Source organism: Leuciscus leuciscus (genome assembly GCF_965113295.1).
Source record: "Leuciscus leuciscus genome assembly, chromosome: 25".
NCBI classification, from domain to species: domain Eukaryota; kingdom Metazoa; phylum Chordata; class Actinopteri; order Cypriniformes; family Leuciscidae; genus Leuciscus; species Leuciscus leuciscus.
The window spans coordinates 2,021,480-2,049,093 of NC_138724.1; the positions used below are offsets into that span (position 1 = coordinate 2,021,480).

Below are 27,614 nucleotides of genomic sequence, written 5' to 3' on the forward strand. Positions count from 1 at the left end.
AGTGAGAAAGAGACAGAGAGCGGTAGAGGAAGGCGTAGAAGGGAGTGTTCAAATGTGCACCACCCTTTCCTCTCTCTCTATTAGTTCTGCCACTGAAATCTCACCTCACAATACCCCAAACGTACAGCAAGCTCTATACCAGCTCTATTATACAGCAACCAGCCTTCCCTTACAGATTCCCTCGCCGGCGATCAGGATGTGGATGGTGCTGCTCGGACTCTTGTCAGGATTACTGGCCTCATCCAGATCACAGTCTACCACAGGTGAGAAAACTCGTCAGACGGATCATGTCTCTGTATATTGACTATGAATGGAGCAGTGCTGTCTGAATGCAGAGCAACACTGAAGAGAACAGGATATGCTGGGAGCTGCAAACTTCAAGAGCAAACCAGCGGCGAGCCAGAAGAGTTTAGGTCAAATAGAAAGATAGGCTAAATAAATGAGAGAGAAATATAATGGTCTAGAATGTTGGTTCCAGATTATTCCTCACATGAAGCCTTTGAGCATCACTTTTTGTGTTGTACCGCATATGCAGGAAGCGAAACCTCACACCCCTCCCTGAAAAAAAACTGTTTTCGCAAGACTCGGCGGTTACTGTGGTAACAGTTTGTTCAAAAGTATGTCACAACTTTGACAGTTGTTGGATGGATAAATCTGTGCTTTGCTGCTGCGCTGTATTGTTTTATATCATTTATGTCTTTTTCACACCTTAAAGCACCTCTTTTTTGTGGCTGAACTGTTGAAATACCAATAAATACCTAAATGGAGAACCAAATAAAGCTAGTCAATCCCACAGTCACTCCGTTTTACTTTGATCTCTCTCACTTTGTGTGGGTGTTTTGAGGTGTTTTGTGTAAAAGCTCAGCATGATAGATGTCAAAGTAAGACGTGTGTGTGTGTGTTTGTGTTGAGGGAAGGCTGAGAAACTCTTTGTTGGTTGGAGAGACATGCTACTGGGCAGCTGTAAATTTCAGCATTTCAAAAGAAAACCAGTGAGAGTCAGAGGAGTTTCAACAGTATCAAAAGTGAATGAAAACGACTGTCCAGATTTTTCCCGATGTAAATATCCTCTTGTTAACACAATGTAGAATCCTGTTGTAGTCCTTACGTCACCCCTCACGTCACTTAACTTGCTTTAGAGTCTTATACTTTCCTGAAATCCTACTCCTACAAAAGTCTTACTTTTTACAAAGAATTTTTGACACTCCAGTCAAAGTTTAAGACTATTCATAAGAGTATTTCTGAGAAGTTTTATACAAATGGACCGTGTTATTTTTTGTCTTTGAAACCTATACTTTTGCAATATAATCCCTGTTTTTTTTGTTTTTTTTGGCAAATCAACAAAAGTTGTGCAGGAAGATTCTTTGGAGGTCATGGGTTAATCAAAATATTTAAAAAGCCCAGCAGCTGATTATTATGCTGAAAATAATTCTGAATGACTGAACCGTATAAAATTTGGTACATTTATTTGCTAAAGTCATTCTTCCACAATTAACCATATTTTGAATTATGCCTAAAAGGTACTTTCGAAGAATTATATAAAATACATTTTCTATCCAAAGTGACTTTCAGTGCATTTAAGGTATACATTTAGCATTTTCTGACCCTCTCGACCAAGTCAGTGTCAATTCAGAGTTGTGGGAGGAGGGAACAATGGTTACAATAGTTACCGAGACGTTCCCTTTCTGTTGGTCAGTGTCAACGTTGTGTTGAAAACCACCACTAGGGGTCCCTATACTAAAGCCACAACTACTGAGCTGCATTATGGGCTCTAGTACTGCGTTCCAGTCCAAAATTGTCATGCCCTTCACTCACTAACTTCCCTCCATCTCGTTCACTCGGATGTACGTCATTGCTTACGTTGCACGAGTGCCCAATACTGGCGGAAACTGCAATGGGCTGAATTGGAACGTCCAAGCCCTTGATCACTTGGAATCAGCTATGGAGTTGATTTATTTATTTATTTTATTTTTTTTTCCTTTAAGAATTTGTTTAATGCAGCATCCAAAGGTTTATAGGTGTGTTTGGGTTGTTTTAAATAAAAAAAAATAGAATCAATATATCATAGAGTTGTTTGTTGTGGAGTTGATTAGATGAGATATGTGGTGACGTCACAATCGTACTGCATTGTGGGACATATAGGTGCCTGAAGTGTACATATGAAGTAGACTCGCTCCCTCGGTCAAAATCGAGGGAACGAGGGTCTGTCCATATAAACTTCTCTCATCCATTTCACGAAGTGGAACGCACTTCAAAATGGCGGCAGGGATTCCCCCAAGGGGAAGTGCTTAGGGGAGTTTGCAAGTGCGTGTCTAAAAGTGGACTGGAACGCAGCCTAAGAGTGCAGCTGCTGGCAAGTACAAGTGCAACCTTCCAGCACACAGGAAGCGTAACCTCCAGTCTATTAATTTTAGGAAACTTACCATTGCAATGGAAAAAAGGTCACTTCAGCTTTCTTGTTAATTCATTTAGAGTCTAATTACAGCTGAGCTCACCTTTTTGTTAACGCTGGAAAGTGTTCACCTTCTCTACAGAGAATGGAACACTACGGAGACCACATCCTACCTAAAGGGGAGGTTATTATGTGGAAAATACATCCTATGGACTTACCAATGGAAAGTAATACTTAGGGAATAGTCTCTGTGGAGTGCCCCACAGGCGTTGTGGAACAAGGCTTTCCACGCCGGGAGACCTTGTGTCCATTGATGTTCATGGTGCAAAAAGTGCTGAAGCACTTACATTGTTCTGGGGGTCCACTGTGGAAGAGGTCGTTGACGGTCGAGGAAGCTGGGGCTCGTCGTGGCTCGTCACGCCTACCTGATCCTGAGAGCGGATCTGGTGCAACAGAACATGAGGAGGCTAAGCGTCTGTGTCCATACAGGCTCTGTTGCCAGTGTTCGATGCCTGGCCGTTGTGACAACAAGGGCCATGAGTACAGTCAAGTCAAGTCAAGTCAAGTTTATTTGTATAGCGCTTTTCACAATACAGATTGTATCAAAGCAGCTTCACAGTATTAAATTAAAATAATACAACAAAGTTTGTTTCAAGAGGAATTTATACAGTGTGTGTGTGTGACCCAGGGAAAGAAGAAATTGCTCTTTTTCTGACATTGTGGTAGCCATCTGCCTGTGGGCGTCTGGCCATAGTAAATAAATGCTCTTTTTCAGTCCCTCCAGCGGGAGAAAGGCTTGTCCCCAATCCTGGGGCGATCAGATCAGGTCAGGTCTTTATACGTATGGGTGCTCCATGTGACGTCATAGGACCAGCGTCAGCCAGTTGGATTGGTGTGATTTCACACGTGCTTCAGACACCGGGTTCTCCACATCGCGTCAACATCTGACGGGGGAGGAGAGTTGATGTCAGGTTTCTCAACAAGAAGTCCTTCCCCCTGATACACCTGTGCATCTTTGCTCATCGCTCCTCTGGAAGCTTCCTCACTCCTCGTTCCTCGCAGTGCAATTAGAGAATAGAGATGTCCTTTAAGATGGCTTTGTGTGATTGGTTTCTGGGCCACAGGCTGGATCCCCCCCTACATCTTTGCATTTCGTATGTTTATTTCCTGGTTTGATCTGTTCCCATGGTTATACACTATGGTCAACTCAGTGTCTTGTTTAGTTCCTCATTATTCTGTGCAATTATCACCCTGTGTTTAATGTGTGTCATGTGTTGGTTTTTGTTTTAACATTTAAACTGTTGTGCCTTATTTGTTTTTCTGGAATGTCTTCATCTTGTATTGTTGGAATAAATCAGCCTGTGATTAGATCCATGACTCGATTACTCCATGCACCGTAACATCTAGACTTGAACAGATAAATGTGAAGTGTTATTAATTGGTCCCAAAGCTCTTGACCATTCACTAGGTCTCAGTGTTGTCAGCTCCATTCCCTCTTTAGATTGATTCAAGCTCAAATCTGCTCTAAACCTCTGGCCTCTCTTAGCGTTTCCTTTCTCTACCGTTGTCTGTTATTCTTTTCAGAAATTCTTGTAGAATCTAGATTCTCTAGAATGGCACTATGTAAATATAATTCGTTTATTTCTGTAATTTCTACTCTGTCTTTCAGCAGTGCGTGCACGGAGCTGCAGCTATGTTGGAGTGTTTCACGTAGAGGGGAGAGAACGCTATAGTCTGACGTTCGAGATGGCCAAGAGCTTGTGTGAGGAATTATCGTCTTCATTAGCCAGTATGAAGCAGGTGGAGGAAGCCTATAAAGCAGGACTCCAGACATGCAGGTCAGACATCACCTGAGTTCTTCCATTCAACTGAACATCACCTAATGACTTCCATCAAACTAAATACAGACATGCATTTTCTCTGCAGGTATGGCTGGGTAAACAGCACAGAGCTGGTGATTCTCCGTCACAAGGCAAATGATCTCTGCGCTGGCAACCAAACAGGAATCATAAAGATTAATGATGACGGAAATAAATATGACGCTTTCTGTTACGATGCTAAAGGTTAGATTTGTGCAACATGGTGTATGTTTTGGTCAATGCATGATCAACTATCTTTTTAACAAAACATTATATTTTAAACAGATTTGTCAGTGAAGAACTGTACAGCTAAGATTACCCCTGAGAGTTCAAAGACAGCAGATGCCAACCCCGTCACAGCATTTACAGGTATCAGCACAGCTTATGAAAGCCTTCAAATTTATCCATTTAGAACGAAGACCCTTTTATCTGAAAGATCTCACAGTGTAATATCCTGTTAACTGTTTTTAGCTTTTCCCCCCATCACATGTTTTGTAAATCATCATAAGTTAGGTATTATTAGTCAGCTTTAACACTATTTTGTTAGTTGACATGTAGTTACAAAGTTACTTATAGTTAGTAGAATCCATTGAAATAAAAGTGTTACAGTTGTTTTGTTCGGCATCATTTTAATAAAGTGATATTCACTCAGCATATTCAAAAAAATCTTAACATTGATAAAAGCACAATATCAAAGTAAATATTTGATTTGTTTGTGAGGTTGTGTATTGTTTATTGTGCACTGGAGGGTGCTGTTCCGCTTCTTAAAATGTGCTGAATGATCAGTCGAGCAACAAGATCACAGCACATCTCATATCTCTGCAGTTAATTACACTAGTTGTCTTATTTAATGTTTATAAATATCTGTAAGATTACTTACTGACAGCAGGTTGAAAATTTGTCAAAAAAGGACCAATCAATGTTTGGTGTGCATATACAAAGTTCTGCATAATTGTCATTTCACAGAAGCCACAACACGCCAACACAATACTGGAGCGGAAGAGAATGAAACTTCAACATCTGAGGCTTTGGGAGATACATCAGTGTCTACTCCAGTTCACTGGACACAGACCAATGACACGCCGAGCCCAGCGGAACACGACGAGACCGACCAGACTCATGATACAGACCACACAGAGAACACAGAGGAGTCCACAACCGTACAACCTAATGCAGACGCCACAGGGACGGCAATGGGTGAGAGAACGTCCACTCGTGAAACAACAACAGCTCATAAAAAAGGTAATATTTCATTATTAAAATGGTTCTTCTATGGCATCACTGTGAAACCTCTCTTTTTGAACCTTTTTATAAGAATAGTTACAGTATATGATTTCTGACTGATCTCATTTGAACTGTGCTGTATGTGCGCTCCTGTCTTCGTTACTCCAGGACACGACAGCCCAAATGACAGTTCCTCAGGATCAGATGCGACCAGATCATCAGGTTAGAAAGCCTCTTTATAATATTAATCATGCCCAAATCATTTGTATTTGTTTTGAGACTGCTATTACCATTTACATTGCCCTGCAGAATTTAGCACCAATGCCAATTTGCAAGCAGTTCTGAAGGCCCGGGTCAGCTTGTCTCAGTGTGCTCAGTTAGAGAGTTAGAGCTGAGCTCAGCAGGACTGGAGCTGAAGCTGATCTACGGTGGAGAGAGCTCAACACGCTACAACTGAGGAAAACACATGCAAATACAAAAACACCCGCAAATTAAGAAAACATCTTCATCAGATTCACAACAACATGTGTGCTCCAAATACTCACAACACAACCAGATACAGAAACACGATCCAAAAGTTCACAACACAACCAGATACAGAAACACGTTGCAAATAGCACAGACCACAACGGAAATGTTTCCAGGGGAACCAAATAAGTGACAAACCCGGCTGGGATACACTTATAGCTCAAAGTCTACTTTTTTAAAAACTTTTTTAAACTTTTACCAAACAAACAGAGATGACATGTTTATGACACATAACTCAGCCGTCTGCCCTGCTCACTCCACAGTGCCCACTACAGGGCTCAGCCGTCTGCCCTGCTCACTCCACAGTGCCCACTACAGGGCTCAGCCGTCTGCCCTGCTCACTCCACAGTGCCCACTACAGGGCTCAGTCGTCTGCCCTGCTCACTCCACAGTGCCCACTACAGGGCTCAGCCGTCTGCCCTGCTCACTCCACAGTGCCCACTACAGGGCTCAGCCGTCTGCCCTGCTCACTTCACAGTGCCCACTACAGGGCTCAGCCGTCTGCCCTGCTCACTCCACAGTGCCCACTACAGGGCTCAGGCATCTGCCCTGCTCACTCCACAGTGCCCACTACAGGGCTCAGCCGTCTGCCCTGCTCACTCCACAGTGCCCACTACAGGGCTCAGGCGTCTGCCCTGCTCACTCCACAGTGCCCACTACAGGGCTCAGCCGTCTGCCCTGCTCACTCCACAGTGCCCACTACAGGGCTCAGCCGTCTGCCCTGCTCACTCCACAGTGCCCACTACTGCCCTGCTCACTCCACAGTGCCCACTACAGGGCTCAGGCGTCTGCCCTGCTCACTCCACAGTGCCCACTACAGGGCTCAGGCGTCTGCCCTGCTCACTCCACAGTGCCCACTACAGGGCTCAGCCGTCTGACCTGCTCACTCCACAGTGCCCACTACAGGGCTCAGGCGTCTGCCCTGCTCACTCCACAGTGCCCACTACAGGGCTCAGGTGACTCCACAGTGCCCACTACAGGGCTCAGGATCTGCCCTGCTCACTCCACAGTGCCCACTACAGGGCTCAGGCATCTGCCCTGCTCACTCCACAGTGCCCACTACAGGGCTCAGCCATCTGCCCTGCTCACTCCACAGTGCCCACTACAGGGCTCAGCCGTCTGCCCTGCTCACTCCACAGTGCCCACTACAGGGCTCAGGCGTCTGCCCTGCTCACACCACAGTGCCCACTACAGGGCTCAGCCGTCTGCCCTGCTCACTCCACAGTGCCCACTACAGGGCTCAGGCGTCTGCCCTGCTCACTCCACAGTGCCCACTACAGGGCTCAGCCGTCTGCCCTGCTCACTCCACAGTGCCCACTACAGGGCTCAGCCGTCTGCCCTGCTCACTCCACAGTGCCCACTACAGGGCTCAGGCGTCTGCCCTGCTCACTCCACAGTGCCCACTACAGGGCTCAGCCGTCTGCCCTGCTCACTCCACAGTGCCCACTACAGGGCTCAGGCGTCTGCCCTGCTCACTCCACAGTGCCCACTACAGGGTTCAGCCGTCTGCCCTGCTCACTCCACAGTGCCCACTACAGGGCTCAGCCGTCTGCCCTGCTCACTCCACAGTGCCCACTACAGGGCTCAGGCGTCTGCCCTGCTCACTCCACAGTGCCCACTACAGGGCTCAGGCGTCTGCCCTGCTCACTCCACAGTGCCCACTACAGGGCTCAGGCGTCTGCCCTGCTCACTCCACAGTGCCCACTACAGGGCTCAGGATCTGCCCTGCTCACTCCACAGTGCCCACTACAGGGCTCAGGCATCTGCCCTGCTCACTCCACAGTGCCCACTACAGGGCTCAGCCGTCTGCCCTGCTCACTCCACAGTGCCCACTACAGGGCTCAGCCGTCTGCCCTGCTCACTCCACAGTGCCCACTACAGGGCTCAGCCGTCTGCCCTGCTCACACCACAGTGCCCACTACAGGGCTCAGCCGTCTGCCCTGCTCACTCCACAGTGCCCACTACAGGGCTCAGGCGTCTGCCCTGCTCACTCCACAGTGCCCACTACAGGGCTCAGGATCTGCCCTGCTCACTCCACAGTGCCCACTACAGGGCTCAGGCATCTGCCCTGCTCACTCCACAGTGCCCACTACAGGGCTCAGCCGTCTGCCCTGCTCACTCCACAGTGCCCACTACAGGGCTCAGCCGTCTGCCCTGCTCACTCCACAGTGCCCACTACAGGGCTCAGCCGTCTGCCCTGCTCACTCCACAGTGCCCACTACAGGGCTCAGCCGTCTGCCCTGCTCACTCCACAGTGCCCACTACAGGGCTCAGCCGTCTGCCCTGCTCACTCCACAGTGCCCACTACAGGGCTCAGCCGTCTGCCCTGCTCACTCCACAGTGCCCACTACAGGGCTCAGCCGTCTGCCCTGCTCACTTCACAGTGCCCACTACAGGGCTCAGCCGTCTGCCCTGCTCACTCCACAGTGCCCACTACAGGGCTCAGGCATCTGCCCTGCTCACTCCACAGTGCCCACTACAGGGCTCAGCCGTCTGCCCTGCTCACTCCACAGTGCCCACTACAGGGCTCAGGCGTCTGCCCTGCTCACTCCACAGTGCCCACTACAGGGCTCAGCCGTCTGCCCTGCTCACTCCACAGTGCCCACTACAGGGCTCAGCCGTCTGCCCTGCTCACTCCACAGTGCCCACTACTGCCCTGCTCACTCCACAGTGCCCACTACAGGGCTCAGGCGTCTGCCCTGCTCACTCCACAGTGCCCACTACAGGGCTCAGGCGTCTGCCCTGCTCACTCCACAGTGCCCACTACAGGGCTCAGCCGTCTGACCTGCTCACTCCACAGTGCCCACTACAGGGCTCAGGCGTCTGCCCTGCTCACTCCACAGTGCCCACTACAGGGCTCAGGTGACTCCACAGTGCCCACTACAGGGCTCAGGATCTGCCCTGCTCACTCCACAGTGCCCACTACAGGGCTCAGCCATCTGCCCTGCTCACTCCACAGTGCCCACTACAGGGCTCAGCCGTCTGCCCTGCTCACTCCACAGTGCCCACTACAGGGCTCAGGCGTCTGCCCTGCTCACACCACAGTGCCCACTACAGGGCTCAGCCGTCTGCCCTGCTCACTCCACAGTGCCCACTACAGGGCTCAGGCGTCTGCCCTGCTCACTCCACAGTGCCCACTACAGGGCTCAGCCGTCTGCCCTGCTCACTCCACAGTGCCCACTACAGGGCTCAGCCGTCTGCCCTGCTCACTCCACAGTGCCCACTACAGGGCTCAGGCGTCTGCCCTGCTCACTCCACAGTGCCCACTACAGGGCTCAGCCGTCTGCCCTGCTCACTCCACAGTGCCCACTACAGGGTTCAGCCGTCTGCCCTGCTCACTCCACAGTGCCCACTACAGGGCTCAGCCGTCTGCCCTGCTCACTCCACAGTGCCCACTACAGGGCTCAGGCATCTGCCCTGCTCACTCCACAGTGCCCACTACAGGGCTCAGGCGTCTGCCCTGCTCACTCCACAGTGCCCACTACAGGGCTCAGGCGTCTGCCCTGCTCACTCCACAGTGCCCACTACAGGGCTCAGGATCTGCCCTGCTCACTCCACAGTGCCCACTACAGGGCTCAGGCATCTGCCCTGCTCACTCCACAGTGCCCACTACAGGGCTCAGCCGTCTGCCCTGCTCACTCCACAGTGCCCACTACAGGGCTCAGCCGTCTGCCCTGCTCACTCCACAGTGCCCACTACAGGGCTCAGCCGTCTGCCCTGCTCACACCACAGTGCCCACTACAGGGCTCAGCCGTCTGCCCTGCTCACTCCACAGTGCCCACTACAGGGCTCAGGCGTCTGCCCTGCTCACTCCACAGTGCCCACTACAGGGCTCAGGATCTGCCCTGCTCACTCCACAGTGCCCACTACAGGGCTCAGGCATCTGCCCTGCTCACTCCACAGTGCCCACTACAGGGCTCAGCCGTCTGCCCTGCTCACTCCACAGTGCCCACTACAGGGCTCAGCCGTCTGCCCTGCTCACTCCACAGTGCCCACTACAGGGCTCAGCCGTCTGCCCTGCTCACTCCACAGTGCCCACTACAGGGCTCAGGCGTCTGCCCTGCTCACTCCACAGTGCCCACTACAGGGCTCAGGCGTCTGCCCTGCTCACTCCACAGTGCCCACTACAGGGCTCAGGCGTCTGCCCTGCTCACTCCACAGTGCCCTCTACAGGGCTCAGGCGTCTGCCCTGCTCACGCCACAGTGCCCACTACAGGGCTCAGCCGTCTCCCCTGCTCACTCCACAGTGCCCACTACAGGGCTCAGCCGTCTGCCCTGCTCACTCCACAGTGCCCACTACAGGGCTCAGGCGTCTGCCCTGCTCACTCCACAGTGCCCACTACAGGGCTCAGCCGTCTGCCCTGCTCACTCCACAGTGCCCACAACAGGGCTCAGGCGTCTGCCCTGCTCACTCCACAGTGCCCACTACAGGGCTCAGCCGTCTGCCCTGCTCACTCCACAGTGCCCACTACAGGGCTCAGCCGTCTGCCCTGCTCACTCCACAGTGCCCACTACAGGGCTCAGGCGTCTGCCCTGCTCACTCCACAGTGCCCACTACAGGGCTCAGCCGTCTGCCCTGCTCACTCCACAGTGCCCACTACAGGGCTCAGCCGTCTGCCCTGCTCACTCCACAGTGCCCACTACAGGGCTCAGGCGTCTGCCCTGCTCACTCCACAGTGCCCACTACAGGGCTCAGCCGTCTGCCCTGCTCACTCCACAGTGCCCACTACAGGGCTCAGGTGTCTGCCCTGCTCACTCCACAGTGCCCTCTACAGGGCTCAGCCGTCTGCCCTGCTCACTCCACAGTGCCCACTACAGGGCTCAGCCGTCTGCCCTGCTCACTCCACAGTGCCCACTACAGGGTTCAGCCGTCTGCCCTGCTCACTCCACAGTGCCCACTACAGGGCTCAGGCGTCTGCCCTGCTCACTCCACAGTGCCCACTACAGGGCTCAGCCGTCTGCCCTGCTCACTCCACAGTGCCCACTACAGGGCTCAGCCGTCTGCCCTGCTCACTCCACAGTGCCCACTACAGGGCTCAGCCGTCTGCCCTGCTCACTCCACAGTGCCCACTACAGGGCTCAGGCGTCTGCCCTGCTCACTCCACAGTGCCCACTACAGGGCTCAGGCGTCTGCCCTGCTCACTCCACAGTGCCCACTACAGGGCTCAGGCGTCTGCCCTGCTCACTCCACAGTGAAGGGAGCAGAGCATAGGAACGCTCACGAGCAATAAACACGTCCCAGCCGGGTTCGTCACTTATTGGGTTGCCTGGAAACATTTCCATTGTGGTCAGTGCTATTTGCAGCGAGTTTCTGTATTAGGTTGTGTAGTGAACTTTTGGATCGAGTTTCTGCATCTGGTTGAGTTATGAGTATTTGGAGCTCACATGTTGTTGTGAATCTGATGAAGAGGTTTTCTTAATTTACGGGTGTTTTTGTATTTGTATGTGTTATCTTCAGTTGCAGCGTGTTGAGCTCTCTCAGCCACCGTAGATCTCCATCCCTACAGGATGGGGAAAGTGAATGGTTGTGGTATTTTCTTTTCTTTTGTCTTAATACTACACATTTTTAACAGTTTTGTCTGAATTACATAAAATATAATTTCAACCACCACTGAAACACTCTATATTATCGTCATGAGCAGGTTTAGTAATGCATGCAAAACCAAAGGCCTTGACAGAAATCGGAACACATTCCTAGTCAAGGAGAGTCTCATAATTGTGGGATTTTATCCCTATGAATACATTTGCAATACGGTGCCTTGAATTTCCCCCCATCATTTTTATGACTGAGAACCAACCAAAGATCACCTTCTGGAATATATGATTTCCTTCCAGCAAACAATGTTCCAACACATCTCACTCTGACTTTGATTCATTGCTGACAGCAGACAAACAAGTTATTTCCAAGTTGTTTTCCTCACATATCTGAGGAGCCTCAAAAGGGAAAAGCATATATATATACAGTACTGTGCAAAAGTCTTAGACATGTTAATACCCCCCCCCCCCCAAAAAAATGGTTTTAAGTCAGTTATTTATATCTTTTGCTGTAGTGTGTCAGTAGGAAATATCAGTTTACATTTCCAAACATTCTTTTTGCCGTTAATTGTAATAATCCAGTGAGATTTGTGTATGCACAAGGAGTCTGACAACAGCCGGTATGATCTGATCTCACCATCATCGAGTCCGTCTGTGATTACATGAAGAAACAGAAGAAACTGAGACAGACTAAATCCAGAAGAACTGTGGGAACGTCTCCGAGACGCTTGAAGAACCCTTCCTGCAAAGCTCCCTGAAGAACTATGTGCAAGTGTACCTGGACAAAAGCCGCTTTAAACGCAAAGGGTCGTTACACCATATATTGATTTGAATTAGTTAATAGAAGTTAAATCATAAATAAATTCAATTTGTGATTTTATTTTTGAAAGCATTCTCACTTTACAGCATTTTAACACGAGTGCCAGTACTCTTCCCAGTCCTGTAGCTTTACAGGAAGGTTTCCTCAAGCGTCTCGGAGACGTTCCCGCAGTTCTTCTGGATTTAGTCTGGATCGCTCAAAGCTCCTGCCAGAGTCAATATGTCATGACCAAAATTATTTAAACAGTTTTTTTGAAATAACATGTAATTTGTTATAATCCTTTTACAGACTTGCTGATCATTTTACTCACGATTTTGGCAGTTCTCCTCATTCTGCTTATCTGTATCATTGTAGCAACCAGAAAAAGGTATGTCTTTTTTAATGGAGATATTACAAATGCATATATATTAAAATACATATCTGCCACACCTGTGGTTTTTGAACTATTTGTGTCACGTGTTTCTGGGAGTTTTGGCCACCGTGTGTAAGTGTGTACTTTGAGTGTGTGTTGAACATTTACGCGGTCATAAAACCTTAATAGCAACTGATTTGTCAACTTTGTCTTTAAGTCATACTGGTTAAGAAGCCATACTCGTGTACAGTGTGCACATTAACACTGAAATAATATCATTGTTGTCATCTTGGTGAAGATATGCTTTTTCCCTCTGGAACATCATGAACTGTGGAATACACTAAACCGCACGCTGATGTTGTATTAGGGTTAGTGTGGATATTTTCAGTCCTGGGACGTGTGCTCTCAAGTATAAATATATAAATAAGTGTCAAGAACTTGATTTGAAAGAAAGAAATAGAAAAATAAACCAGAAAATGTTTGGCTTTATAACTTTCAAACTATTGTATTTCTTAAAAACATAAATGACTGGCAGCTATTTTCATAAGTTAGCAGTGTTATTGTGTTTAACTGAATGTGCATATTGTATTTACCCACAGATGTTGTGGCAAGAAAAAGACTCTGATTATCACAAAGAGCAGCAGTAAAGACAACGGAGCATCAGCGGCATTCACTCAGGAGCCGGAGATGGTCACGCTCGTCAACTGAGGAGCCGAGAAAACACAGAAAACATTAGAAACATACGTGACCAGAGAAAGCCTGGGAATGAGGCCTTGAGACTGAGGTTTGAAATTAGTCAAGAGGAGGCGAAGGATTTAAGGATCAAATCTGAGGTGTGTGTGTGTGTGCGCGTGTGTGTATTCATTTTAGATTTCAGTATTAATCGATTTTTTATTTTACACTAGTATATTTGTGATGAAGTCATTTTCTTCAGTGGCTTTGCTTGGTATAATTACACTGGTGAAATCAGCACTGGTCCGATGAAGGACATTTCAGACATTTCAGTTTACATTCATCACTCGGTCTCCTGCTTTCTGCTCTTCCCTTCTGCAAACCCAAGATCAGCCAGAGTTAACATGACAATGACGGGACTCTGAACGACAGATATGGGCAAAATCTGATTTTTTTTCTGACAGAGAGAGAGAGAGAGAAGTCTTGTAAAGACCTCCAGGTGTGACGATCGTCTGACGCCTGTAGAGCTGGTCTCTCTGGCCCTCGAGGGCCGCTGTCCTGCAGAGTTCAGACCCAGCCCTGATCACACACTCCTGAACACACACTCCTGAACACACACTCCTGAACACACACTCCTGATCACACACTCCTGAACACACACTCCTGAACACACACTCCTGATCACACACTCCTGATCACACACTCCTGAACACACACTCCTGATCACACACTCCTGAACACACACTCCTGAACACACACTCCTGAACGAGCTGATCGAGGTCTTCAGGGTCACTAGAAAGACACAGGCAGGGGAGTGTGTTCAGGGCTGGAGCTAAACCCGTATCTGCCCGTCATTTCTCTGGAGTTGTATTTCTTGCACACAGCACTGGTGTGAAGAGGGTGATATATCTCAGACCACACACAATACAATTTCTGTTACCATCTCTGAACACAACCAGAAGTAGTGCAGGTCATCACTTAAACAGGCGTCTGCTGACAAATCCAGCAATGGTGTGAAAAAATAGATCCTAGCAGGGGATTTTGACACATATGACTTTTCAAATGAGCATGAAAGTCTTTAAAAACAGCAACTTTAGATTGTGGACTTTCATTATCAGGGTTAAGGAGCTCTTCTCTTAACCTCTGTAACTGAACTATCTGCCCTAGTGAAAAATAAATATACTAAAATGTAAAACTTAATTTAAATACCCTGCAATTGTGCTGTTGGTATCCTAAACTGGTATACTTAAAGTCTGCTAAATTGGAAGAACTAATTTTGTACTAAATGCACTTTATCCAGAAATAGTGCTGAGGTCCAACTAAAGATATACACTTTAAATATCTTTCATTTAAAGACAGAGATTATACTGACAGATTTGAGCTGTATGGGTATGTGTGGGTAGTTTGTAGTTGTGTGTGTGTGTGTTTCAGATTTTCATTGGATCCACAGCCTGTCAGTCTTCATTAAGGAAGATGACGTACCGGTTCACACTGTCGATCACATTACGCCGCCGCCTTCAGATACGAGTATCTCCTCCACGTCTCCAGCTTCTTGCTCACTTTGCTGGTGCTTGTTCACTTCTGCTGGTTGTTGCTGTTGTACATGGCTGTTGCTAGAGTCCCTCTATACTTCTATACTGTGTTTATTCTTTGATTGAAACGTTTGTCACATTGTGGCTGTAAAGTGTATTGTTGTCACCCTGCTCTATCTTCTTCAGTCCTGCTGTAGTGTGTGAGGCTGAGGAGGAGTGCTGAGTCAGTGGACTACACCCTGTACTTCTGTTATCTGGTTAGTCAGCGTAGTTTAGTTTAGTTTAGGCATCTTGACACTGAAGACTTTTCTTTTCTACATTTTTCTTTTGGTAGTTAGCTTAGCTGATTAAACCTAGTTAGCTTTGTTTTGTTTTATTTATTTATTTGATATGGCATCTCTCGAGCTCGCCTTCCCACCTTGTTTTTGTATTGTTATTTGTGTTATTTGTTCCTGTGTATATATTATTTTCTGTTCACCTTTTCAATTTTGGCACTGTAGAATAAACAATTTTGAGTGGAGTTTTGACTTGATCCTTTTCTTATATCGCCCTGACCTTGATATTGATTTAATTACACATCTTTATTTAATGTTATACTCCCTTTTTCTAGAAATCTAAGGGACGTAACAAATGTACAGATCCTTTTGAAATAGGAGACACTTCATTTGATCCTTTGAAACATTTTACCAGTTTGAATTTTTCTTTGTTATTTAAAACTTCGGATGACTTTGATTAATAATGTAATCATAACTACAACAATTCCAAATTTCAGTTCTACTTTCAACAGGGAGCAAAAGAAATGACAAAATTATAATTATATATTACAATGAATTATATTTTCTAATCTCATATGGTTATGCATTCACATCCTTAATATGTAACACTTTATAATAACGTTCAGTTGTAAGTCATTTATATTAGATTAGGGGACGCAGAAAGTGTTGTAAATGATTTATTCATGCGTTTACACATCATTGTGTTGAACACTGTTACTGGCCTGTTACAAATGATCTGTACGTGTATACAAGGCATTCACAACACTTTCTGCACCCTCTAACTGCTACATACATACATAAAAAAAAAAAAAAAAAATTTATTAAACATTTATGAAACGCATAGTCATGTTTTGTAAATGATTAGTTAATCATTACCTATTCAATTGTAAATTACTTATAACTGAATCTACAAAACATACAATAATGAACATATCACTTATTAATCACTTATGAACGCATAGTCATGTTTCGTAAATAATTAGTTAATCATTTACTAATCACTTGTAAATGACTTGTAACGGAATTTACAAAACATACATAAAATGTTAGTATATCACTTGGTGTAAACTATTCATCACTAGTAAATGTGTTACACATCATTCATAGATTACCACTTCAAGAATCAATAAGGCATAAGATCAACGAATCGTATCTACGAATGATGTGTAACACATTTATAAGTGATGAATAGTTTACACTGTAGATTAGGGGATGCAGAAAGTGTTGTAAATGATTTATTAATGCGTTTACACATCATCTATAACAGGTGTTGAACACTGTAGTGTGTAGTGTAGTGTGTAGTGTGTAGTGTAGTGTAGTGTGTAGTGTAGTGTGTAGTGTGTAGTGTAGTGTAGTGTGTAGTGTGTAGTGTAGTGTAGTGTGTAGTGTAGTGTGTAGTGTAGTGTGTAGTGTAGTGTGTAGTGTAGTGTAGTGTAGTGTAGTGTAGTGTAGTGTAGTGTAGTGTAGTGTGTAGTGTAGTGTGTACTGCAGTGTAAGTGCTGACTGGTGAGGGTATAGACAGATGTCTTCTGTAGTGTGTAGTGTAGTGTGTAGTGTAGTGTAGTGTGTACTGCAGTGTAAGTGCTGACTGGTGAGGGTATAGACAGATGTCTTCTCTGAAACACATGGAGTCTTTAACCACTGTGCACCTGATGTGAGCAAAACATACAAAAAACATGTAACAATTTATTAAACATTTATGAAACGCATAGTCATGTTTTGTAAATGATTAGTTAATCATTTACTAATCACTTGTAAATGACTTGTAACAGAATTTACAAAACATACATACAATGTTAGTATATCACTTGCTAATAGTTTATGAATGTTTTGTAAATGATTAGTTCATCATTAACTAACCACTTATAAATGACTTATAACTGAACGTTATTATAAAGTGTTACCTAATCGAATTTCCCCAAAACACTGCTTGCATACAGACAGCTGGCCTGTACTCACACTCAACACTGCAAGACCAGCTTCAACGGCTCCGGTTTGCTTGAGAACAGCATGAAAGTGCTGGTTCTCCAGCTACATCAGCACTATATCAGCACTAACCAGCATAAACCAGCCTGGACCAGCAGGGAATTCATGCTGCACATTTCAGTAGGAATGTGACTGACAAAGGACATTAATGTTCCACACAGGGCCCACAAAATCCAAAACCTAACTAGAAATATCTTCAAACAAACATTTCTTTATTTGCCAAAAATGGCAGACTGCAGGAATACAAAACTTCTTGCTTAAAGGTAGGGTAGCAATTTCGAAGCGGCTTGCAATAGCAAGCTTCCAATATCCTCAATGGTGGGCCAAGGGGTAAGCCTCAGGTGGAGTGTTCAGTTGCGGTGCAGTTATTTCTGGCTGAACCTGGCTGAGATGAAGGATGCTGACGAAGTTTGGTTTCCCTGCGACCCCATCTCCCAGGCCGGCCTCTTCGGCAACACTGTCGAAGACTTTACCCAGCAGTTCTCAGCAGAACAGAAGCAGACAGAGGTGACCCAGAGATGGAGGGAACCACTCTTACCCAGAAGGTGGTGAAAGCACTGCTCCTTCCCCCGGGAGGAGAATCTTTTGTTTCTGAAAGAGTTTGGACCAGCGGTACCCATTCTCAATAAAAGAGCAGCTTCCTCAATCTCTGGGTCACACGAGGCATGGAAGCAGAGGGCGTGACGTCTTCTCACGCATCTCCAGCCGAACCTGCGACGGTTCCATGGAGCCAGGTAAGAGTCACACCACACTCACTGCCTGTATTTCAGGGTCGCTACGCCTCCTGGGTTGGGCCTTGTTGCCCCTCCATGGGTACATCTGTAGATCTGCTACTTTCACAGAGTTTGGGGGCCTGGCTAGTGCTTCCAAACCCATCTCGTTGACTCATTCGGACAATCAGAGGCATCTTATTTACCTCGGTGGCAAGCAAGACACCCCTGTCCTGCATGCGAAGATTGTGGTCTTGCTGGCGAAGATGAAATCAGGGTTTTACAGTCTGTACTTCATCATGACCAAGAAAGGCGGTGGGTTACAACCAATTTTGGATCTGTGAATCTTGAACTGGGTCTTTCATAAGCTTCCGTTCAAGATGTTGATGCAGAAACGCATCCTCACGTGTGTTCGCCCCTAGGATTGGTGTGCAGCAATTGACCTGAAGCGATACTTTCATGTTTAGACAGTTTCCTCCCCTTCGGGCTGTCTATGTCTCCCCACGTCTTTATATAGGTTCGCAGATGGTGCCCTTGCCATGTGTAAGGAAGTGAGCATTTGTATTCTCAACTATCTCGACTACTGGATCATTCTGACTCACTCTTGAGATCTGTTGTGCAAGCACAGGGATCTGGTGCTCAAGCACCTCAGCTGTTTGGAGCTTCGGGTCAACTGGGAAAAGAGCAAGCTCTCCCCTGTGCAGAGTATCTCTTTTCTCAGCATAGAGTTGGATTCGGTCAACATGACGGCGCATCTCACAAATGTCCAGTCGGTGCTGAACTGCAACGGACATGCAGCTTCGGGCTCCTGGACAGGACCTCAACTGCAGTGGCATATCAATTGCCTTGAGTTGCTAGCAGTTCTCCTGGGCATGCGGCGGTTTCGACCGTTGCTGCAGGACAAGCATGTATTGGTCCGGACGGACAACACTGCGACAGTGGTGTACATCATCCACCAGTGCAGTTTATGCTCACATCGCATGTCGCAACTCACCCGCCATCTACTCCTCTGGAATCAGCAGCAGAAGAATCAGCGGGGAAATCGTGTGGCAGTGGGACGTTTCTACATCAATGAAAAGTGGTGTTCAGATGAAACAGCGTTTAAGAAGATGTGTTATCCTGATCTAGAAGCATTCTTCATTAACTGCAAACCCTTCTACTCACCGCAGGAGTTTTCTTCGTTCATTCTCGTAAATGTGTACATATTGCAGCACTGCAACAGCTGGCTGCTTAGATCACAGACACAGAGCAGACACACCGGACTTTCTTATTATTATTCTTGGTGACTTTATTCAAACAAACCTCACCCTCGAAAATACAGACAACAAATTACATGCCCTACCAGAGACAAAAATATTTGGGACCACTGCTACACCACAATAAAGGATGCATAACACTGTGCCCCTAGAGCAGCTTTAGGACTCTCTGACCACTTTCTGGTGCATCTTATACCGACCTACAGGCAGAAACTGAAATAAGGACTGTTAAAAGACGGACTAATGAAGCCAAGCGGGATTTGAAAGCTTGCTACAAGTTTTTGAAGCTGCTGCCACTGATTTGGTTGAGCTTACAGATTCTGTCACATCTCACATCAGTTTCTGTGTTGTTCTTACCACGACTACATAAAACAACAACAAACCATGGTTCTCAGTGAAACTCAGACAGCTTCGCCAGAAGATGCCTATAGGAATGGGAACAAAATCTTGTACAATCAGGCCAAAAACACACTGACAAAAGAGATAAGAGTGTCTGATAAGAGTATCTAAGAGGAGCTTTAGAGTGTCTAAAACGACCCTGCATCAGTGTGGAATGGCCTGAAAGACATGACAAACTACAAGACACCAACAACAACAACTGGCTGACGACCTGAATGATTTCCACTGCAGATCTGAAAATACCAGTCTCACACCCTACACCCACTCTGACAGTCTCTCTGCACAACAAACAACACCTCAAGTAACCTTCCTCTTCTGCACTTCAGATCAGTTCAGAGGATGTGCGTCAGGTCCTCAGGAAACCACCAGGCCCAGATGGTGCAGGAGAAAACCTGTGCAGTCCAGCTGATCTTCTCGCAAATCTTCAACAGATCACTGGAGCTGTGTGAAGTCCTTTCCGGCTTCAAGCGCTCCACCAGCTTTCTGACAGATAGGCAACAGCTAGTGAGAATGGGAGAATTCACATCCAACACCTGCACAATATGCACTGGCACCCCTCAGGTGTGTTATCTCCCGCTGCTCTTCTCCCCGTACATGAACGACTGCACTGCCACAGTCCCTTCTGTAAAACTTCTGAAGTTTGCAGATGGCACTGCCATCATCGGCCTCATACACAGTAGTGACGAGTCTGCATATAGACAGGAGGTTGAACAGATGGCTGCCTGGTGCAGTTATAACAACCTCGAGCTTGGCCACATAAGGGGAAGCTTTTAAATAATATTGACTTCTGAGACATATCTGAGTCATTTGTTTTAATTGCTTTCTCCTGTGTGCTGTATTTCACACTTATGTGTGTGTCCTTGACCTCTGTATCCATCCTCGCAAGACCTCTCTCGTGACCTTTAACAGGAAGCCTCTCGTCACCCTAACAGGAACTATACAGTGTTTTATTTACCATATAAGGAACCGGCTTTTCCGGTGTTCGAGAGATTTGAATCTCACTCAGAAAAAGGACCCGACTGATCGTGGATTACCTTGTTTTGCTGAGTGCATGCTGCCATCCGTTTGAGGAGTATATCTCTGGTGCTTAATTGCTGGATAACTCACCTGTAGGTTTTTAAACAGTCAGAAACTGTCCAGATACTGCTCACAGATTATCCATACTTGCAAGTGAGACTGATCTGAAATCTGTACATAGCGCACGCTGGACTGAATGACTTATCAGGAGGAACACCCCCCCACTCGCCATCATGAACAGCTCTGTGGAAGCAGTGGAGTCATTCAGGTTCCTGAGCACCACCATCTCTCACGACCTGAAGGTGGACAAGTATGTTTGCTCTTTTGCTAAAAAGGCCCAGCAGAGGTTGTGCTTCCTTCACCAGAGGAAGAAGTTCAACCTGCCACAGGAGCAGCTGATGCAGTTCTGTTCTGCTGTCACTGAGTCTGTACTAAGCTTATCTATAACTGTCTGGTCAGATCCAGAATCAGACATCAGAAGACTACAGACGGTTCGGACAGAACCCTTGCCCACCCTCCAAGAACTGTATACTTTTAGAGTCAAGTCAAGTCACCTTCATCTATATAGCGTGTAAGAATTGAGAAATTAGGAGATGCCGGACAGTCTGGTTGAAGAGCGACTAGACCCTGAGAGGACAAAGGACCTCTCTGGAAATTAACATTTGAACTCCCCCTTGTGCACTATTGAGACGAAAGTCTCACCTCAGAGTCATCCTAATCTACATCTCTTTCCCTCATCCCCCTCTCCTTCCCCCCCACGCGAAGATCACCAAAAACTCACCCAAGAATATATGGTTTAATGTGAATGATTAACATAGAGTATTATACATATTTAGTATCATTTGAAATGTCTCAGTGTGACTGGTACAAATGTCTCATTCCCAAATAAGTAAAACAAAAGGTAATAAGGTTTTTAAGAGTTTAGGGATAACTGGCACACAAGGAGAGGTTGGTATCTAGACAAATGTTCTCCCTACACCCAAAGGTGTCAACTCTGAATGCAAATTCAGATGTTTCCATGTGAAAGGTTCTGGCTATATAATGAAATGCAGCAGGGGATTCGGGGCCTTCTGTTACTCAGATGAGCCCATGATGTTGAAGGGCCTCAAAGAATTCAGCTTCATGTATTTTAATGTTGGGTTCACATCTCTTCTCTTTATTCCAGAGCATTTGATGTTTTGTATCGATTATCATCGATAATCGTAAAACCTGTATCGATTATCTTTGAATTGATTATGAAATTGGCGTGATACATTTACCTGACATAATAAACTGTTACATTTGATTATTAACTGACTTTGACATTATTTTCATTAAAGAGTTAAAAGGAATAGTCAAACATTCGCTCACATTTAATGATGCACAGATATCATTAAAACCTTTTCATTTATGGAGTCAGATGAAATAATGAGAGAATACATATTCAAATGTATTGCATTTAAACAAAAAATACTTTGCCTCGAGAAAAGGACAGTAACACGTAAAGACCTTCCGCGCTGGTCGCATGCCGGACTTTGGGCCGATCGAGCGCCAGCTTACAAGCGCTTTTTACAACACAGAGTGTTTCAAAGCAGCTTTACAGAGATAACAGGAAAATAATGCAACAAAGTTTGTTTCTAGAAGAATATAGTGTCAGTACAGCTTAAGTAAGTTCAGTGATGGTTCATTTTTAGATGCTCTGGAGAAAACCGTGATGTCATCGTCCAGCTCAGTTCAGTTCTTGTATAATGTTGTCAGTGCAGGCAGATCAATAATATTGTTGAATGATATTAAAGAGTGATGAAAAGGGCTCAGAAAATCAGTCTATTTATTTGACAATAACCTACTTCTTTTATTCCCTTCTACTCTGCATATGTGTGTGTATCATATCCACTTATCTTTATTCTTTATGTTTTATTCTACTATCTGTGTGTTGTTGTCTCCATGTAGTGGAAGCTTCTTTTGTTACCAAAACAAATTCCTTATGTGTGCAAACATACTTGACAATATTGCTCTTTCTGATTCTGACATTTAACCCAGCTGAATTACCTCCTCGACTTATCTGTCTGTATTCATACAACTGTCAGTCAATAAAAAAAAACTTTGATTAGTTATGAATCAACATTTATTAGTTATAATAACTGTATGTACACCAATGGTACAACACATATTGATATGCATGAACACAATTTTATTTCACAGCTATGACACAGGAAATCATTTATTTTACCACTTTCCTTTTTGACTATAGTTTCCCCTCCCTTTACATAAAAAACAAAAAACAAATCACATCACAAAAAGGATGAGAGAAAAGTGGAGCAGAACTGATGGGTTTTACATATAAGATCAATGTAAGAAAGGTAAACCATCTACTAATGATGGTTTCAGATGTACTCAATTAAGTAAGAATAATAAATCTGGGTTATTCTAGAAATAATGTTTCAAATGAAAATTGTGCCAGTAAATTTCTTTGTGTATCTGTGTGCGTGTACAAAATATATCAGAAAAGAAACATTGCAAAGTCAAGTGCAAGACAGAACAGACAGCATGAAACTGAGAAATGAAGTTTTACAGATACTGTGGATGACTTAATACAGAGTGCTTTATATCATCAAGATCATATCTCAGCATATCTTATCATATCTTTTTAAGATGTTACATATTTTTTGATGTACATATAACAGAATCATATATAAGACTATCACATAAAGACAATATTATTATTGTATACCATCTTCAAAAATATAGTTTGAATATTTTGAGATGCTATATATAATATACAAATATCCTTTTTTTGAGTCTGATGTTAGATTTAAAATGTAATCTCTTACATGAAAATGCAGGGACACATAAATTTAAGTAGGGAAAAACATTCCAAACATAGATCAGATATAATAATAGATATGAATTCGCTGAGAGAGCTAGTCTGAATTAAACTCAAGCAATGTCCTACGTTTCTATACATTTCACTATAGTATTTCATCTTATGCAGCACAAAGGGGGGTATATGTTTCTACAGTATTACAAAACACTTCAATTAAAACTGTCACATCAATTAAACACTATCTCAATATTTCTATGACTGAAAAATAAAATACCAATGTCACCATCAATCAGTGGCGTCGCTAGGTTTTCTCGGCCCCCAGTATAGGACGTTTCATTGGATCAATATCCCTCAGTAGGTTTGGGGTTTCTCAGTTTCCCCATGGTAGAATTCGTGGGGCCCCTCGAGGGGGAATGCTGAGGGCCCCCAATAGATCAGGGCCCCTCGAGGGGGAATGCTGAGGGCCCCCAATAGACCAGGGCCCCCTGTACTCAATCCCAGCGACGCCCCTGCCTTCAATATATACACAAAGTGCAGGGAGGCACTTTACAAGTCATGCTTTTTAAGAAACTGGTGCAAAAACACTAAATGTCCATGCATCTAACAGTGAGATAAAACACAACAGTGGCTCAACGCTCAATGACCAAACAATCTCAAGTGTCAAGATGTCTGCCTTTATAATGGGCAACACTCACAACATTTAAAATTCACATTATGATTCCACACACTATATAATGTGGCAAATGAACTTGTGTTCATATGGCATTTATTCTCTTGGCAAAGGTTATAACACTGGATCGTCAAAGAGCTGTTTAGTTCGCAAAGCATCTTAGTGAGATGTCATAAACTAATTAGAAATATATTAGGGGTAGAGTTCTATCAATATCTCTGTTTAGCTTTGTAAAAGACTCATATTAAATTATTTTTTTTATTTTTTTTAGCATCATCTGATAAATATCACACTCAGGGAAGACTGAAAGTGTGTCTGGATTTATCACTCACTTGAAATAAAATGTTGTTTTGTAGGAATCTCTGACTGGCGTAGTGAGGTATGTGGACGTGCTCTGCTGATTGGTCAGTCTGACAGAAAGTGGGGGAGAGATGGGCCTATCAGGGTGCAGCATGGCGGGGCTTAGAAACAGTCATTTGCAAAATGAGGGAAGGACACTGTCAGAGATGGATAAGAGGATGGTACATCCAGAGGTAGTGTTTATAACAGCTTAGTTATAAAATACTCCTTTTCATCACGATTAAACCCTTCTGTTGTAATACTACTTTCTTTTGAAGTTTTCTCAGTTGTTTTTCAAAGCTCAAAAACAAAATTGCTTAAAAATAGTTACAATAGCCTTGGCAATGTCTCTTTGAGGTAAGAACTTCAGCTCATTTAAAAGGGGCGTAAAAAAAGATAACTGTAATAAAAAGTGAAACGTCAGCAGTGAAAGACGAAGGCATTAGGTATTTAAAAATGTGTAAACCTACTTGGATTATAAAAAACAGGTAAAAAATTCTCTCCAGCATGCTAACTGGGCCTTCATACAAATCATCTCTGTCTGCATTAGGAATGTTTTAGTTTTTTTTCCCCTGACAATTTTTTTTTCCTGGACAAAATGATTATATTTATACTGTATATGCCTGAGTATATCTCTACATCTCATCAGTGGAAGGAAAAACAGCCGAAATATAGAATACAAATGGGATATTTTGAGAATCTGGGCAAAGGCGTGTAGATATTTTAGATGGGTTGTGCTTGACACATTAATCTAAAAAGAATTGTTAATAATGCCAAACCGGGTTTAGGATCCACATAGAAAAATAGCCATGTCATTTTAAAACATGCACTTCTGGAATTGATGCTTTTTCACACAGGTGCCATCATCTGTATGTTCACTGTATGACTGACACATGTTCAGGCCTGGTTTTGGTTGTACAACATAAATAGACAGTTTGTGCTTTAAAATGAACTAAACGAAAGGCGTGTATTGCATATTTCAGTGTATTTCATGATGCAAAGGGCTCTCGTACGACCTGAATGGTAAATATAATGGCAATGTGCCTGAAAGGTTTTTGTGCTATTGTGCCACAGACTCACCAACATACATACGAGCAACACCCTCTCATCCGTTTCCTTGACAGAACAGAGACAAAATCCCTCCCCTGTGAGCGATGCAGAGGAGGAGGGGCTCAGAATAAACACAGCTTGTGCTTTACGTTCCATCTGTGTGCTGTCCAATCCATCCCTACTTTTGTATCCTAGCAACACCATATTACCCTTTCGAGAAGTGGTTTAAGATCTGTTCGGACTGTTAGGAGCTATAGTGTTGTGCAAGGTGGTTCAGTTGAAGCAGAAGAGCAGGCTTCTGTCATATTCTCATAGAAACAGCAGTGGGTGATGATGGCTCTGCAAGAATCTTTGTTATCCCTCTAAAAACCCGAATTTTTTCCACCCCTTTTCCTCGAAATTCATAGGTTTGGAAGTTTATGTATATATCTATTAGCATCACAAATAATTTCCCTAACTGCCTCAGCTGCATGAGTGAGCTTTTGGCCTCACATTCTTGTGTTACATGAGAACATATGCATTGTTAAACATGTTAGAAAAGAATAGAAACCATAGGAATAAACTACAAAACCCATTTGTTCTATGTGCATGAATATAGGTTGGTTTTTCTCTCATTTTGGGTGCCGGGGTCTGTGTGCTTGCATTAATTGTTTTCCCGAGGTTCTTCCTCAACAAGCGTGCACTCCGCAGTTGAGCCATTTGTGGCTGCCAAGGTTACCTGAAACAGTTATCAACACATTTGAGTGCACATCCATGTGTATGTTCAACAATAAATGTAAATTCTCTTTGAAGCTTTGGAGCAAAGAATTCTGGGTCTTTTAGCAAAATTGTTAACATTCTTTCACAAGTTCTAACAAGTTTTCGACAAGATTTCCTTTCTTTCCTTTTCGATTAATATAGCCTGTGCAAATCTTAAAGTTGGATGGATTTTGACTAGCTGTCATTGTTTTCATAATTCAGTTATCTGAAAAAGATCCCAATAGTGTAACAACATTGTTCCTTTGTGTCCGTTACATTATTGTTATGGTGTGGACTCCACTATTGTTGCGTGATGCATCAACCTTCAGATAATACTAATTCTGGGTCCAATCTTCTACTCCGTTGTAAGTGAGAATACTATCTCAACTGATTTATCAGCACTATTCATTGATAGTCCCGGACACCAATATTTTGACGATTCAGAAAAGATGAATCACTGTCTGACCAAGTGAGATTTTGTTATTTATTTTATTTTAACTTTATTTTAACAGGGAACCAGACTGAGACCGAGATCTCTTTTTCAGCTGAGCCCTGTTATGGAGATAAAGGTTTTTCAGTGTAGTACTAAAGCACACCGTGAGTTGTTTGCTTTTGAGGTGTCTTCAGCATAACAACCGGATTCTTTTGAGTGACTTCTTTTGATAACATCTCAGGTTACGTATGTAACCTAGTTCCCTGAGGGGGTTGCGAGACATGGCATCATGGTGTTGATGCTTGGGGAACGCTTCTGCATGAGACTGTGTCTGAAGCACGTGCTTAAACATGCCAATATGATTGGCTGAATGTTTGGACGTCGTAATGTAACGTAGCGAGTCACCAAGTCCATAAATAGACGGCAGAAATGCACGTTGACAGATTCAATTTGTCTGAAGACACACAGGCATAACCGTGGTGTGGCAACATTGCGCAGATTCTAGATTACCTCTCAGGGAACCGGGTTACAATAGTAACCTGAGACATTGACATTCGTGTGGAACTCAACGCTATGTCATGCCATTGATGCTTAGGGAACTTCCATTCCAATGTCGCCATGCCTAAAGAAAAAGAGCCTGCCAACAAGGCTGTTTATAGGCATAGACTGGACTTGGGTCAACCCTGAAGGACTGGGGATCCTAGGGTTGAATCCATATCCAAACTGTAGAACCTGATGAAAGACTTTTCTGATACCAGCCTGCCACAGCACAAACATAATATAAAGGTGCACCCCTCACAGGGTGGAGGAAAGAAAGCCTGCAAAGTGACTGACTGAGGAGCCGCAGAAGGTACTTTTGTAATGTAGTACGGTCTGTGATGCAAAATAACTCTGACATCACCTTGTGCAAAGTCTAAACAGGAGAAGGCTACTGAAAGAGCCTGGAGGTCTCCTACTCCCTTGAGTGATGTTAATGTTAATAACAGAGCCACTTTTGAGAACGACTCCAAGGACTCAAATAGGG

The 27,614-nt window shown here is 44.7% G+C and overlaps 2 protein-coding genes and 1 long non-coding RNA gene across 4 annotated transcripts in view; 2 read left to right on the top strand and 1 right to left on the bottom strand.

Annotated features, from left to right (window-relative positions):
- Window positions 1–75: 75 nt before the first annotated feature.
- Window positions 76–15,434, top strand: cd44b (CD44 molecule (IN blood group) b). Its single transcript, XM_082159712.1, has 8 exons — window positions 76–263; window positions 4,062–4,230; window positions 4,319–4,455; window positions 4,537–4,620; window positions 5,218–5,493; window positions 5,644–5,697; window positions 12,647–12,725; window positions 13,310–15,434. The coding sequence occupies exons 1-8, from the start codon at window positions 197–199 to the stop codon at window positions 13,416–13,418; spliced, it is 975 nt and encodes a 324-aa protein (XP_082015838.1). The 5' UTR covers window positions 76–196; the 3' UTR covers window positions 13,419–15,434.
- A 559-nt stretch (window positions 15,435–15,993) lies between these two features.
- LOC309490627 lies at window positions 15,994–24,284 on the top strand. The gene is made up of 2 exons (XR_014202783.1): window positions 15,994–16,475; window positions 16,552–24,284. It is a non-coding gene; the product is annotated as an uncharacterized lncRNA (long non-coding RNA).
- The window catches only part of slc1a2b (solute carrier family 1 member 2b), a 52,186-nt gene continuing 47,210 nt past the window's right edge, over window positions 22,639–27,614 (bottom strand). For both annotated transcript variants that reach the window (XM_082159670.1, XM_082159671.1), the window contains exon 11: window positions 22,639–26,137. In XM_082159670.1, the coding sequence (XP_082015796.1) occupies window positions 26,063–26,137 (75 nt within the window). In that variant the 3' untranslated portion in view covers window positions 22,639–26,062. The remainder of the gene's footprint in view (window positions 26,138–27,614) is intronic.